The sequence below is a fragment of the Rattus norvegicus genome, chromosome 18 (genome assembly GCF_021556685.1).
Source record: "Rattus norvegicus strain SHRSP/BbbUtx chromosome 18, alternate assembly SHRSP_T2T, whole genome shotgun sequence".
Lineage (NCBI taxonomy): Eukaryota > Metazoa > Chordata > Mammalia > Rodentia > Muridae > Rattus > Rattus norvegicus.
The window spans coordinates 41,417,231-41,433,779 of NC_141551.1; the positions used below are offsets into that span (position 1 = coordinate 41,417,231).

The window sequence follows — 16,549 nt, forward strand, 5'->3', positions numbered from 1 at the left end:
AGTCTAGAAACTATTTTCAGAGAAGGTTTTACTTTCTGAGTCCGAAGAATGCCTACTCCAAGATAGCCGCCTCTTCAGGAGACCCTCGCTGAGCTATTAAATGCCAACTGGTGTTGCCAGATAACCTCAAGGTTTAAGATGTTAGAAATTTACCTTCTAAAACATTTTCAGTGTTTCAATGTTAGATATCAGGGTTGGGGATTTAGCTCGGTGGTAGAGCGCTTGCCTAGGAAGCGCAAGGCCCTGGGTTCGGTCCTCAGCTCCGAAAAAAAAAAACAACCAATGTTAGATATCAAACCCCATTAGAACACATGGACACATTTTCAGGCAAGAGTGCCCTTGTGTTGGTATTCTTGTTAATTAGTGAAACTGAAGTTGCTGTGAACGTAGCTCCTTGGCCTTCACAATCCTATTTAACAGAAGCATCTTTTGGGTTGGGAAGATAGCTCAGTGGTGAAGTATTTGCTTACCATGCAAGGATCCCTGCAATGCGCGCGCGCACGCACACGTGCGCACACACACACACACACACACACACACACACACACACACACATCCTCCAAACCAAAATATATTTTTTACATGGCTTCTGTAATTTATCTAAATAGAAGAAACTATCATTTATATAATTTTTTAAATATATGCATCAAAAAAGGCAATGTCTACTTCTTCTCAAATCCAGTTTTATTAAAGTCGTTTGGCAATTTTGGTGGCAGCTTAAGGTGGTGGCACACATTACACATGAGTTTCAGTTTTTATTTGCAGGAGGTCTGGATACATGCACATTTCTGGCCCCACTGCTGTTCACTACCAAACACCAAACTGCTATCTGCATCCCTAGTCTCCACAGCATAGGAATTTGTCAAACAGGGTTGAAAAAACTGAAAACCAAGATTTAAAAAAATTCTTGTCAAACATTAAGAACATACAAAGTAAATTAAAGATTTCCACACTTAGACTTCCAGGTATGAAAACAGACATGTGATAGCTTGTGGTTTCTTCATTTTTACTTATTGATTATTAGAGTTCAGAGACCAGAAGTGTTTCCTAAGGTTGAAAAAAAACCCCACTGAGAACTCCCAATAGAATTTCCATGGAGTTAGAAGACAGAAGAACTGGGAGCAAGGTGATTTGGCTATTAAAAATCAAGTGACTTTTTCTTTAGTGGGATTTTTCTCCTGCATAGCTCAGGGGATGGTTTGCTTCCTTAGTATACACACTGAGCATGGACTTATTAAAATGTATAACTGGACAGCAAATGATGGGTGGCCTCTCTTATCCAAGGTAAAACATTCCAACGACCCAGAAGCAAAACTTTGAAAGGCTTGGCAGGTCTTAGTTGTTCTCCAGTGAACCTGAAGTTGTCTGTAAGAAAGGAAAGGAGAAAGCTGTGTAAGAATTTTTGCATAGAGCATATAAGCTTGTTCTAAGTCAGCGGTTCTCAGCTTATGCAGGGGTCAAGACCCCACCCTCCATAGACCATTACATTACAATTCATAACAGTAGCAAAATGAGTTATGAAGTAGCAATGAAAATAATTGTATGGTGTGTGTGTGTGTGTGTGTGTGTGTGTGTTTGTGGGTCACCACAACAAAGGGTCACAGCATTAGGAATGTTAAGAATCACTGCTCTAAGTGATTAGTTTTCCAAGCAGAATTTGAAAAACTAGCCTTGGTAATGTAGCCTAATGCCTTTCTTCTTGTGATAAGAACATCTTTTGGGGTTCTGAATATGGAAGACAAAGGCAAGACAGGTCAGCAAGATACCTGAGGATTATAGCAGCCTATTTCCATGTACTATTTCTTGACATGTCTCTATGTACTTCATCCATGACTAAATGAAGCCCGTTCTAATTTATTTCATCAATGGCAGAAGATTATCCTACCACAGTAATATCTGTTGCCTTATGGGGGGGAAATGTAGCATAGCCCAATATATTTGTGGTCTAAAGACATTGCATCTCAATGAACTGGCACATGTACCAGTCAAAACATAGTCTTCTGTCTTAGCAAATGCAATTTAGTGATGTCCCAGTAAACTAGTCCTCTAAATATTGTCATATTAGTGGGAAACAGGCTAAATAAAGACTTCATCCCAATTTCCCAAGTGAAGAAAACATTTTACTTAGGATTGAACACACATATTGAGGCTTCTCAAGAAACAAGCCTTTGCATCTAATTTAATTTAAAAAAATAAATTACCTTCAAGGTTTAAGAAATAATTATGAGAGACTGGACTTTTATTCTGTGAGCTCATCCAAGAATATCTTAGACTTATGATATTTAATTAATGCTTATTATTTTTATTATTATTTTTATTTTTAAAATAATGTGTACATGTGTTCCTGTGTGTGGGTTATGCATGTGACTAAAGGTGCCCAAGGAGGCCAGGAGCATTAGATTTCCTTGGAGCTGGAGTTAAAGGCAGTTGTGAGCTTTTGCATATGCATCTGGGAACTGAATGCAGGTCCTCTGTCTGCAAGGGTACCATTAGCTTTTACCTGCTGAGCCTTCTCTATAGCACATTAAATAACACTTGGATCAATAAAAGCCCACACACAACACATTATTTCCAACTCCTAAGTCACACTTTTTAGGTTTAGTTTAAGTTTTGCTTGCATGTACACATGTGCACAATGTGCATGGCTGCCCACAGAGACCATAAGTGGACCCTGGCATCAAGCCTCCTGAAAACGGTGTTAATGATGGTGTGGACCCCATGTGGGACCTCTGGAAGATCAACAAGTGCTCTTAACTTCTGAACCATCTCTCTAGCTCCTTCTAAGTCATTTGAACCCAGGAAACTGTACTTACAAATGGAGTTCTGATTCCAAATTTGCTGTGGAATGTCATGGTGACTTTGTTTTTATGCCCTGTTCGTTGGTCAAAGGCATGGCATGTATCGAAAGGTGGACTGTACAAGTGAAGGCTCACAGCAGGCTCTGTGTGGCTGACGTTCTCTACTCGATGTAAGCCAATAGAATCTTTAGAGGCAAAAGAGGACAGAAAACAACGAAGGGATCAAGATAGCAGCTGAAGGCAAAAACGTTTGTAATCACCCACAATCTTTAATTGATGTTGATGAATATGAAGTGAATACACATTAGATTTGAACTGCTGGCATGTATAATAAGTGTCACACAGGCATGATTCCTGCAAAATATATCATATTACAGTCACAGACTAAAACAAGATAAGATACAGTGAGAAAGAAAACGTTCCTAAGAACTTAGCTAAAAAGACAGTGTTAGGCTAGACAGATGGCTCAGAGATTAAGAGCACAGGCTGCTTTTCCAGGGGACCTGAATTCAATTCCCAAAAACCACATGGTAGCTCACAACCATCTGTAATGGGATCTGATGCTCTCTTCTGGCCTACAGGCAGAATGCTGTATATATAATATATCTTCAATCAATCAATCAATCAATCAATCAATCAATCAAAAGAGTGTCATAAAAGAGAAAACAAAATTCTAAACGACTCAGGGAAAAAGTCAAAAAGCCAAACAAAACAAACAAACAAACACAAACAAAAACAAAACCTAAACAAAAACCTCAAAAAAAACAACAACAAAACTCCAACCCTTTCTCAAATAGCTCAGGAATGGGCAGTACCAGGTTCTTCTGGAAAGGAGTGAAGATTGGGCTAAGGACAATGGATTGGTTGAAAGGCTATTTAGGAAGTAGGGTCTCCAACCCCACTTCACTATTTCCCTCCCCTCATGCTATGGAGATTTGCTATGTAGAACTAGAAGGAGTCCAACGGCAGGGCTCAGGGCTGGTAGATGCCATGTTAAAAGCAAGTGAGTGAAGCCATTGGCCACATAGCAAACCAGCATCCAGGATTTCTGTCTCCAGGCAGAGATGGAAGCGTGCTGCCTCTGGGACCTCTATTAAAGGGTTCTGCCTGACCCTCAGAGAGGGAACCTGTCAACAAGTCCCATCTTGTGTTCAGGGCCACCAAGTAAAGCTTTTTGTCCCTGGATTTTACACATGAGCACACAACTGAGTTAGCCCCTGGTACAGAAGTCAGAGAGTGGCCTTGAGCAACCTGGAAAAGCAAGTTGCAACAGAATACTGAGAGAACCTGGAAAAGTCTATTATTAGCATTCTCCCCGAGACAAAACACCCAGAGGGAGCAGGAAGTCAAAGGATTTTTGTTGTTATTTATTTATTCGTGGAGTGTCTCATCCAGCCCATGGTCACTCTGAACTTCTGATCCTCCTTTCCTGATCCATGGTTTACATGGGACTAGGGATGCAAGCCAGTGTCTGGCGTACACATACTAGGGAAGCACCAGCTGAGCTATACTCCCGGCCTCAAAAAGACTTCTCAAAACAAAGAGAGGGCAGGGTGTTGTAGTGAACACCTGTAGGAAACGCTGAGGAGCAGAGGCAGGAGGATCGCCAAATAAAACAAAACCTGAACACACAGGCTGACAGAAAATGTTGAGGTAGGCTCAAAGAATCAAAGGACAAAGATTAAAATAATAGGAAAGAGAAAAAGATCAAAGGAGACGTTCAGGAAGCTTAATATCCAAACAAGAGGCCTTTCAGAGACAGAACTCACAGCAACAATGTGAGGATTTTTTTCTTCTGTTGATGGGCACAAGTCAACTGTCTAAACTGAATGTAACCAAGCACCTGGAGGAGTGAGGTGTCCCTAGGTGACCTTATTACAGTGAAACAACTCGGGACAGAATAAAGGCAACACATGTTAAGATTTCAAATACCTCCAGAAGGTCTTTCAGTGAGAGAGGTAAGAGTCAGAATGACAAAGAACTTTCAATAGGAGTGGGATACTCTGAAATGCAAAGATACAAATTTCTGAGGGGCAATGACTGACAGGACCCAACCCACACCCAGCTACCTCATCGGTCAAATTGTAAGGTTCAAATACAAGGTGCTTGTTGTTTTGTTGTTGTTGTCTTTAGTCTCAAGAATTGACCTCCTATGCCTCCTTTCATGAAAAGACATCAGAAGATACACTTACCAAACAAGGGTGTGAAGGAAGAATGAACAAAGTATGAGTCCAGGAAATAAGTTCCACCACAGGAAAAAGTAAAGAGGAGGCTTGGATGACATCAAGGGGCCTCGTAGCTTGACTGTGAGCCTGGCCTAGAGATAGCCAGTCTGAGAGAACTATTTCCAGGAAGATAAAAATCCAAGCAAGCCATGTTCTTCCCCTCCTCCCCATCCCCTTTTCCCCTCTTAAAACAGTTTTTCATGGCATGGTCCTGCTGTCATGGAACTCACTTTGTAGACCAGGCTGGCCTCAAAGTGACAGAGATCTACCTGCCTCTACCTCTGGAGTGCTGAGATCAAAGACATGCACTCTAGGCTATGTTCAATGTTCCTTTTTTTTTTTTAGAATATGAAAATTTATTATTGTGTTTCCATTGTCAAATTTTATGATCTTGGTCTTTCCTTCTTGCCTTTGTACAGAGCCAAAGGAGACACATTGGCTAACTAACAACCTTAAAGCAGACTCCAGGAATAGCACCCACAGTAGGGCCTTTCCCACTAAATCCAGCAACCAGAACTTCATCATTTTCCTCACTGAAGTTCAAGCATCCCTCACTGGGCCCGAGTGCTGTGATCTTCTTGCTGTTCTTAATGAGCTGCACTCTGACACACTTTCTGATAGCAGAATTTGACTTTTTGGCTTCAACCCCTACTTTTTCCAGCACAATTCTCTTTGTATGAGAGGCACCCCCAAACGGATTGGCCTTCAAGGCTGTGCCCAAGTGAGCTTTCTTGTACTGTTTAGCATGCCACTTCTGGTCCCGTCGGTGACTGCAGAGCTTCCAGGCAGTATGGAGACCACGACACTTGCCCATCTTGCCAGTGCCACGGGCCTGAGAGAAAGGCTCAATGTTCCTTTTTTTGAGACAGGATTTCTCTGTGTCTCCTAGGGTGACACTGAAATCATTATGTAGCCCGGGCTTGCTTCAGACTTGCAAAACACCTCCTGTGTCAGCCCTTTGAGTACTGGAATTACATGGCATACCAACGCTTTGTACTAATAAAACCAAGATGATCTAGTACCTGTTGGTGCACAACTAGATCTAGTCACTTATTCTTTAGAAGAGTCCAGAGCTCATGCATGATCCTCCCTGTTCCGACTCTGAGCATTGTAGATGCTGTCTCTTATTTTCATGTGCCTGGTACACCCGGTTACCGCAACTTTCTTGGTGACTTTTATTAAGGTCAGTCAGTCAAGTCCTGCTGACCTTCTCCCACTTGAAGCAGGCTCCTGGGCCTCTGTTCCAACTCACCTCTCACCTCCACCCTAGGCTGTAGGGTGCTACCAAACGGGTAAAGACATTCTGAATTACAGTACTGCTGGTGGGGGAGAGCTCACCTGTCCATGTCTTGACTTTGTTTATAGTCTCCTCGTAACTACTGCTCAACCCCATCCTCCTTCCTTTCCACTTGACTCACCTCCTAGTCTCCCTTCCCCCATTTCCTCAAGGTTCCATTCTCTGCAAGAACTGTACCCTTCCCTGGACTGGTCATATCCATGCCCACCCCTGATCTATAAAAACCAGAGGTTGGAAACTTGTAGCTTTTAATATATTTGAGGAGTAATTAGTCTACAAAAATATTCAATATAGCTCACCTCATATCTTACTGACTAGCAAAAACTAACATTAAAAACCAGAACACCTAGAGAAAAAGAATCAGGACAACCTCACTGGGTTAGTAACACTGCTGTCCTTTAAGTATGCATCAGGTCCTTACCTAAGCTTTTTTTTTTTTTTTAATAATCATTCCATTCATTTACATCTCAAATGATATCCCATTTCCTGATTACCCCTCCACCAACTCCCCACCCCACATCTGCCCTCCCCCTACTCCCCTTTGCCTGTATGAGAGTGCCTTAATCCCAAATCAGCAGCTCCCTCCTTCCATTCACATGATTGCCTGCCACAGTATTCTGCACTGAAGACCCGGACAAAGCCCTTTCTCATATCCAATGTACATTCTCAAAGACTCTGATTCCAACTGAAAGTGATTATTCTAAGACGCCTTTGGCTTTGGTACAGGTGACACGTCTGTTCTCATAACGGTGCTGTGTCCCTCAAGTATTTGAGAAAACAAAGGAAAACGTCTACGGGGGAAACCACAGCTTTGTGTGATGTGAACAGAAGAGAAAATGTTTACCATCTAGTCGGACTCTGTAAGCAATCTGCATTCCTAAACTAATAATCTAACGAGTTTAAGCCAAGTAGCAAGGCCAATTCTAGACTTAAGATATATGAAGGAAGCATTGTGCTTGCCAGAGAAGGACTGTAATATTTTATTTTATATAAGCAGGACTGTGTCCTGATTAAAAGCATGTGTTTGGACTCAAACTGCTTGGATTCAAGTTTAAAACCCGAGTGACTCCAGAGAAGTTATTTAATCTTCATATGTACTGGCAGTCTCATATATGGCTGAGAATAAATATTATAAATCTCATATGCTTTCATGAATCTTTGGAAAGTTATGATCCTCTTTAGAAATAGAAGTAAATCCACTACCTCTCCTGGGAAGCATTTGGGGCTATTCCAGATGTCATGTAGGGGAAAGAACAAATTCTTGGTAAGCTATCTTTAAGTCACTGCCCAACAATATATATTGCAAAATTTCCCTTGAGAAAAGTCTTTTTGGGCATGCTGTATGCAGTTTTTTTTAAGGCACTAGCTAATGCTCTTAATCACTTCCAGAACATGTTGCGTTTTCAAATATGAATGCACTGTATGTATGTTCCCTAATTAGACACAACTCTTTTACATAACTCATAGCCCTCTTTCTCTGTTCTAAGCTTGGCAGATAGATGACTTTCCAGTGAACGGTAATCTTTATGCACATGTTTTGAATGAATGAGCCCAATCCTGCTTTAAAGCCTTAGAACCCATTGCATTTAGGCCATTTTCCATCAACATGCATAGCTAGAATTCAGTTTTTCTAATACCCTCATAGACAAAGTATAGAATATTACCATTAATGTAGGCACACTGATTTTCCCTCAAAGTTCTTTCAGACTTCTTGATCATCTCGTTGGATTTCTTGTCAGGCCAGTCAAACAATGTCTCCTTTAGATTTCCTTGCAGCAGCTTCAAAAAGCAGTGGGAGTCCGTGTGATCGTGAATACTGCTATATATGCAAAAATGACAGATAAACTCAGTGGTTGGTCTAGTAGCTCATTGATTGAGCTTAAAGGGATACAATGTCAAGATCATCTCTGGACCTAATTCATTTCAGATGCTGTGTTGGTAATCTATCAATTTCTAATTCAGCATTATTGTTCTGGGCACAATAACAACACATCATCTATATCAAAGTATGTAACTTACAGTTTTGATGTAAACTTCCACTAAAGGGCAGTTCATGTTTCAAAAGTGCTGTCACAGTAACATGGTGACAAAGCACAAACTCAGGAACCTTTCCTTTTATTGTTTTTCCCTAATACAATTTTTTGTTGGTTCATTTTTAGTTTGGTATTTTTTTAATTCACATTCACAGTTGTCTTTGAGACACAGCTTCATTATGTAGCTAGGACTGGCCTATAATTCATGATCTTCCTGCATTAGAGGGCAGGACTACAGGTTTGCTGGGATTTTAGGTGTGACACTATGCCCAGAAAAAAAACACAGTTTTTAATAACTCATTTAAGCTGAGCTAGAGTTTGATGATGAAAGAATATTAGGAGCAGAAGGCTGTTCTCATAGTATGTGAGGTCTTGGATTTATCTCTGGCATCACACACAGAGACACATGGAGACACAGACAGACAGACACACAGACATACACACCTAGGGAAAGGTTCAGTAGAGAAATTTTTAGAAGAACAAAGTAACTTATCTATAACAATTGACCACCTTGGAATCATTGAATATTTCATGTTTTCCCCATAGGTGTTCTTTCTTCGTTGTGTGTGAGGGAGAATGTATGTGTGGGCATATACGTACTTATCCTGAAATGATGCCATGAGGTGTTCTTCGTATTAACATTTTACAGAGTTGGAGTAACCTACCTGTGGTGACCTCTGTACCGGTGGGAGAAAGCAAACTGTCTATTAAGTAAAAAGGAATTTGCTCATGTGATCTTAGGGCAAACATTATTTAGGAATATGAAGTCCTAACAGCTGCAAGGATGTTAAAATACATACATGTATACAATGTTTTAGGATTGACATCATTTTGAATTCTGCTGATGTGTAAATATACCATAAGAAGAACTGTTTCCTGAGTCCTTATGGTCTAACCCCAGCCTTGCTAATCTGTTTTTAAAGATTATTGAATGAATGACTGCTGTGGGGTACCATTTCACCAAGTGTTCACGTCAGCATCTGCTCCCTTTAGATCTAACACCCTAAAGCCTTGTAATTTTGCATTTTTTCTTCTCTCATCAAAAATGGATCTGGGTTACTTTTTGAATAAAACCTGATCAAGTCCCGTTTAAAAATTACTGTTGGTAACAGGCTGACAAATGTACAAGCTAAAGACAAGGAAGTGAATGTCAGTGCTTTTGTGTTAGTTTAAATTCCCTTCTTGGTAAAGAAGTTAAACAGTTAACTAGAAGTAGAAAGCCTTTTTCTGAATTTCTGACATGTTTTTCTACCTCTAAATCTTGCCGGTTTGGTCTTTGGTCCCACAGTTGTTGACACACCTCACACTACAAAGGTCAGGGTTAAACACCGTTCCTAAAACCCTTTAACTCCATAGTAGACAGAGAAGTTAAATTAAGGTGAGCATTTTCTTCCTTTGAAATGTTACTTGTTTGGGAAAGGGGCTTGTTTCTGTTTTTATTTTTTACATTTATTTATTTAGTGTGTATGTGTTTGAGTGTGTGTGTGTGTGTGTGTGTGTGTGTGTGTGTTCTTTCTCTTGTGAAAGTTGGTTCTCTCCTTCAACTTGTGTGGATTCTGAACAGACTCATTATTCTTGGTAGCAAACACGTTTACCCACTGAGCCATCTTGCTGGCCTTGGGGGTCTGGTTTTAATGTACATAGCGCATGCCTGAAACCCCAGCTTCCATCCCCACTCCATGCTGAGATTAGGGGAAAACGTAAGGAAAGAGTTCTAAAACGTGAATGGCTCATCTTTTTAAAGTTGGTGATTAGCCCAGCACTACTGACTGTTCAGATGTTGGGCCAGACACTATAAGAAATACCTTGCATGGGGCTGGGGTGCAGCTGAGCATTAGAAGGCAGAGTGCTCACTTAGTATACAGAGACATTTGATTCCTAGCAATGCAAGACATAGATTTATTTTTAAATATTTATTTATTTACTTTTGAGACAGAGTCTCGGTACATAGCCCTTGCTGTCCTAGAACTCACTGTATATACCATAACTTAGACTAACTGAACCTTGAGATTATCAGGTAACCATTTAAAAACACATTATAAAAGCAGTTAACAGTTGGAGAAGTTAGAAAATATGCAAAATAAGAGTGTGTATAACCTTGTATCACAATCACATATTCACTTCATAGAGTACACACCAAAATGTGACTTCATGGTAGTGACATAAATAAGGCTTTTTATAGCTACCCCAAACTCACAGACATTCATCTGCCTCTGCCTCTTATGCTAGGATTAAAGGTATGTGCCACCATGCCTGTCTAAACAGATTTATCTAAGGACAGTACTTGAGAGTAGGAGGAATCTCCAAAGGAAGTGTGGAAGGGGGGAATTGTTGCATTACCTGCCATGCCCTTCACCCCAGCACAGAATCATCAGATTAAACTTCCCATTTCCTTGATCCACAAGGTTTCGAGTATACCTAAAAAAGCAAACATATTCCAGTTTGAATCTGACTGCTGGGGTAAGAACTAGGAAAAATAAGTATTACAAAGTATCATTTATTATTATTATTATTATTATTATTATTATTATTATTATTATTATTATTATTATAAACAGGGCTCTCTTGTAACCCAGGCTGTGACCTCCCAGTGTAGCTGATGACTTTAACCTCCTGGTCCTCCTGCCTGTCCCATAAGTGCTGGAATTCCAAGCACCCCTATTGTGCCCAGTCTTACCTCTCATTTCCCGTTTAATAATCTTTCATTCAAATGTAGAAGTTCAACAAGTCTTAGGGTCTTTTTAAAAAATATTTATTAAGTAATCAATTTGATTGAAATTATTTTTAAACTATTTTTAATTAACTAATTAATTAATTTTTCACTCCTATATTACATTCAGACCGAAGTCTCCCTTCCCTCCTCTCAGGGAAATGCAAAACAAAACAGAAACAAAAAACCCCAGCAACAACAACAACAAAATAAACTCCAAACCAAACGAACCAATTTTTCACCTTTTTAAAAACTATCCAGGAGAGAATAGATCGCACAGCCATAAAATTTCATATAAGCAAATCCATTTTCTCTCACTTACAGCGGTTCACACTGATTTAATTTTAATGAATATTCCGGAATTAAATCTATAGTTCAGTTTTGCTCCCTTAGACACCAACAAATTTTGAGGTACTTCAATATGCAATTTTTTGTTTTTTATTTTTGAAACAAGGAAGGCATTAATTTGAAAAGCGGTAGTTAGCCTCTAGACGCATTTCCTGGAAATGGAAGACGCCATTCAAAGGTCCACTTGCTCTCATGCTTTCAAAGCGGAACACCTGCCTAGCCTGGATCATGAACCCCAGCCCCAGTGTTCTACCTTGATAAAACAGTTTTTGAATTTAAAGACCCAAAGAAATGAAAACTGTCTTCAAGAGCTGAGTTTTGACTTCTCTGCATTTTATGTCACGCCCCCCCCCCCTCCCCTGGCTTTCCCTCTCCCACGACCAGGAAGACTGACAAGAACTTTATGTATTTAGAATCACCCACTTTCCTGAGGTAGCCGCTCAGTCTTTACTACCGGTATTCATAGATAAGAGGAGAGAGATAATGCAAATTTCATGTTTCTCCATGCTTATCAGTCCAAACTAATAAAAAGTAGCGTTCTGGGGAAGGTATTGGGAAAGCCCACAACTACTCTAGGAAAGAATGTTGCCAGTGTTTGGGGCATTTTCCCCACTTCTAGTAGGCTTTGAGGACTGAGGTTTCATTAAAGGACTGTTCTAGAATTCTGCCCAGTTTTACTACTAAGGCGCTGACACAAACACATTCAAAAGCACTCACAAGGAAAAGTTCTGCACAAATAGGCCGAGGAGGCTGAAGTAAGACCAGAACAAAGGCTACATTAGGACAGGATACTAAACCTTTTACTATTCTAATTGGCAGGGGGAAAAAAATCCAAACCAAAACAATTATCTTCAGGATACTTGAACTCTCATTTTGGAATTGGGTCCAAATGGTTCTGTTGTTAGCATCTAATCAACAAAGCGGGCTGGCTGTGACATTTATTCTAGACTGCTGCTTCTGAGGGTAAGGAAAGGGTTGTTTGTTCACTTAGTCATCTGTTACCTCCTGCCCTCCGGATGCTTTCCTTCAGTCTTGTCCTTCCTACCATCCCCCAAGCCATGGGCCAGGTACTTGCAGGATATGAGTCTCCAGAGAGTTGCTGAGTACTACAATATTAATTATTATTATTGGTTTTTCAAGCTGGGGTTTCTTCACACAGCCTTGGCCATCCTGGAACTCTTTCTGAAGACCAGGCTAGCCTTAAACTCACAGAGATCTGCCTACCTCTGCCTCCCAAGTGCTGGGAGTCAAGGTGTGCACCACCATTGTCCAGAGTATTATTTTCTTTTTAGCTATGTCTCCCATATATTCTAGCTCCTTACGATCTAAGAAGAGGTTGTACACACAGCCTTTACATCACAGTAAACAAGGTTCCAGTACAATGCAGCACTTGTCCAGCAAACTCAGTCTGATGTTCCCAGTCCCCAAATGGGAATCCTAGACACTAGGGCCTTGGGTCAAACAAGAAGTTCCTGTCAACGCCATTGTTGGTGAGAGCAGGAGCTGCATACAGCATAGCTGGTTAATTTCTCTTGAACAATGTGATATCTAGGCAGATATGCTACTACAATAAAAGAACTTGTCATAGGTCTAGAGCAGGGGGCTTTCAACCTTCCTCGTGCTGTGACGCTGTAATGTTTCCTCATGCTGTATTTTTGTTGCTATTTCATGAATCTAATTTTGCTACTGTTATGAGTAAACATCTGTGTTTTCTGATGGTCTTAGGCGACCCCAGCAAAAGGGTTGTTCAACCACAAGCACCAAAAGGGGTAGTGACCCCCAGGTTGAGAACTGCTGGTCTAGAGGAAGTTGCTTAGTGGTTCAGAATCCAGGCTTCCTAGCTTGTGCATTTGTGGAAACAGAGAAAAAGGACATGGTATAAGACTTCTGAATGTACAGCCAAAAATTAATTCCAAATAAAATGGAATGTGTCTGGCAGCACTGTCCTGTGTCATCAAGGCTCCATAGCAGTCTCTTTAAAAAATCATTAATGTGTGTATCATGTGTGTGTGGGCATACGTGTGCTGTGGTGCTGGTGTGAAAATCAAAGGGCATCTCGCTGAAGTTTTCACTCGATTCAGGCTGTGAGCTGAGGTTTACCCCTCTTGCCTGCCTCCACCTCCCAAGTGTAAGCATCATGCTGGGCCTCTATTTTTTTTGTATTTAATAACCTCTCATTCAGAAGTAAAATCAAAATAACAAGTATTTGGCAAGGTTTCTTTATGGAAAAGTAAAATAAGCAATCCTTCTAGTTAGTGTACATATTTGCTTTAATGTTTAATAAATGATAAAATTACATGTGTGCCAATTTTGAAAAAATTATGGTTGACTTCCAGTAAATATTTTTATTTTATACAAGGAGCTATGTAAAAGTTTTTCAGGCGGTCCTGGTTCAGTGTAGGCTCCTAAACAGTAAGGGGAAAGAGACCTTGTATAGAGTTCGGAACGCTTTTCAAGGCTGGTCTTTCTTTGCCGGTAAACTTGAGAGAAGAACAGCTCTTGTCTCTCACTGTGCATATGACTGGAGGAGCACTCGGCCCACAAACTGGCCATTATCTGCCAGCATTTAAGAGCTAGACACGTCAGGTGTACCCTTGCAGGACTCAGTCTGGCACTGAGTGACCAGAATCAAAGGAAATTGCTTAAGCTTACTTCCCAAACACCCCCTTATTTGTCCTTAGTTTTTACTACTCACAAGTCCCAAAATACAGTTGACATGGTCCTTTCTGACAAAACTGCATTGTATATGTTACGTGTTAAGGAGAGACGATTTTCAAGGAAAAGCTCCATCTGTCATTTCAGCCAGTTTCCTCCTGCTAGTCTGCCTATCAAGCACAAGCACTGAGCTTGCTCTTTCTTCCACACACAACCTCTCGACCTCCAGGTGACTACATTTTCCTCTGGCCCCAGAGGGCTGACATTTATTCTTCATTCTGACTTAATCCCCAAGTCAAGGCTTCAAAGGTCCCAGTCTACCAAACAGCTCATTCAAGCAAGTCCAGATAGTAGCAGTCGGTCTTTAGTTTTCCCTTCCGGATTCCGGAAAACAAGGGCATGAGAGGGCCAAAGGCTTGGGGGCTGCAAAAGCCAGGGTGTGCCCATTTTGCAAAACCTGACAGCGGTTGAATCAACCCCATTGGGGCGGTGAAAGTGCCTTGGAAGAACTGGGTAGGAACAGCTGGCAAAACCCGAGCGCTGTTTTATATTAAAGCATTCCAGGGTTGATGGTGAAGGACTGACTTAGGGTTGTGTCTCTCACCACTACCCTTTTCTGAATGTTTGGTAGGTGATCTCCTGGAGAGTCCTCTGACCTTCTGCAGTATGTTCCAGGAGGCTGCCCCGCCGGAGCTCTAACGTGCCAGGTGGTGAAGGGGTCCCCTTAATGCAGTGCCAGCGGCGGCTGCCGAGGTAGGGTGTCTCTGTGTCAGGTGGGGGCCGCGGTGGCGGGGTTTCGCGAGAGACAGAGAGCTAAAAACCTGAGAGCTGTGAGGGAGTCGGATGGGGGCTTGTTTTCAACGGAGGGGACCTAGCCCGAGCACGCTCACCTGTATTGATCGAATTTGGCATACAAAGCCCACTCGGCAGGATTGCTCTCGTAGGCTTCCAGCACAGCCTGCACCTCCTCCACATTGACTTCGTCCCCGGCGAAGAGCTCATGCAAGATTCGGATGAGGTCGGCCAGGGTCCGGGGCTTCAGCAGCTCGGTCCGTTCCATCCCCGCAGGGCTGGGACGCGTCTCTTCAGTCCAGCTGCGGAGGACGCGAGCGCGGAGGACCCCGGCTTCAGGCTATACAAACCGCACACACCCGGGACCCCGAACGCCCGGGACCCCACACGCTCAAAGCTCTTGCAAGGGTATCAAGATTTAGGACTAGGAGGTCACCGGAGACCAGCCTAAACCCTCGACTGATCAGTCAAGACCAAATCTGAGGAATCCGCCCTCCCGGGCCCTTTTTAAGCTCTTGGAGCCATCTAGAACGTACCAACCGCCTTAAGGGGGTGGAGTGAGGCGGGGAGAGACCCGAGAAAGGGGCCAGAGGTGGAGAGAGCCAGAGGGAGGGCCCTGGCACAGCACTGTGTGTACGCGCCAACCCTCAGAAGCCCCACTGTTGCCCTTGCCTCATACTTGCGGTGAGCCTCGGGCAATTTCTCCCCCCTTCCTTAGCGGCGGATTTTGGACGCCCATCCCATTCCGACCCCACCTCCCCGGCTTGGCTTTCAATAGTCTGTGTGTTTTAGATCTCTGTGGGTGATGCTGAGGAAAAGGAGCCCATCTTCCAAATGCAGCTAAGATGCTTGGGAAAAATCAACAATGGGATCCATTCCCAGGCCAGAGTGACTGTTCTGTGACCCTAAATGGTCCACATATGTGCCCCAGGCTTGTAGAAAATTAATCTTTGAAAGTCACTTTGTAGCTCTGGCTGGCTGGCTGGCTGATAGTATAGACCAGGCAGGCCTTAAACTCAAGAGATCCGCCCGCTTCTGCCTTCCGAGGGTGTTTCTTTCTTCCTTTTTCTCTTCTTCTTCTTCAATTTAAATTGTACAGTAGTGTATTGAATTAATTTTAACAAAGAATACTTGAGTTTCTAGTAAGAACACATTCCAGGTGCTTTGCTTTTAAACACTGCTTGGTAAAATATATCCTCTGTAATGAGCTGAAGGTGCTAAGAGAGGTGAGAATAGGCATTTTGGTGCAGCTGGACTTGGGTGGTGTTAGTGTTTGCCACTGTGCAGTCATTTAGAAGATTCTAATTATATGACTTCAATTCAAGGAACATACACATAGAAAACAGTTCTATATCCTGGCACTTAGCATGCTCTGGAAACAGCACAGATTACGTATGGATGAAAAATAAAACCCTGACACAACTCAAAGTTCCTTCATCCCATTATAAATAATGATTTGGGTTATTAAAGGTGTAGACTTCTATACCCCCTGCCCCCATTACTTCAGACATATAACATGACATTTATTTGGGTTGCATGGTTTTACTTTGGAACACCTCTGCTTAATGTTATCATACCTTATATGTCATTAAGGAAAACCATGGCACTTGGGAGGAGGCCCAATGGCTGTTTGTGGACAGGCTGGGCCATGTCTCACAGCCCTAACAAGCTAACAACAGAACAAACAAACA

The 16,549-nt window shown here is 42.0% G+C and overlaps 1 protein-coding gene and 1 pseudogene across 2 annotated transcripts; both read right to left on the reverse strand.

Moving 5' to 3' along the window:
• Nucleotides 1-670: 670 nt before the first annotated feature.
• On the reverse strand, nucleotides 671-15,315 carry Cdo1 (cysteine dioxygenase type 1). Its single transcript, NM_052809.2, has 5 exons — nucleotides 14,957-15,315; nucleotides 10,694-10,771; nucleotides 7,985-8,139; nucleotides 2,814-2,983; nucleotides 671-1,365 (listed from the first exon to the last, which is right to left on the reverse strand). The coding sequence occupies exons 1-5, from the start codon at nucleotides 15,124-15,126 to the stop codon at nucleotides 1,336-1,338; spliced, it is 603 nt and encodes a 200-aa protein (NP_434696.1). The 5' UTR covers nucleotides 15,127-15,315; the 3' UTR covers nucleotides 671-1,335.
• Nucleotides 5,318-5,920, reverse strand: LOC102547034 (40S ribosomal protein S23-like; annotated as a pseudogene). Its single transcript, XR_015642943.1, has one exon. The product of XR_015642943.1 is annotated as a 40S ribosomal protein S23-like (transcript).
• Nucleotides 15,316-16,549: the final 1,234 nt, after the last annotated feature.

Coding starts and splice junctions, on each gene's coding strand:
- Cdo1 (NM_052809.2), bottom strand. CDS start 15,126: ATGGAACGGACCGAGCTGCTGAAGCCCCGGACCCTGGCCGACCTCATC. Junction 10,772..14,956: donor GCCAAATTCGATCAATACAG/GTGAGCGTGCTC, acceptor TTGCTTTTTTAG/GTATACTCGAAACCTTGTGG. Junction 2,984..7,984: donor TCAGTGTGCCTACATTAATG/GTAATATTCTAT, acceptor TTGCCTCTAAAG/ATTCTATTGGCTTACATCGA.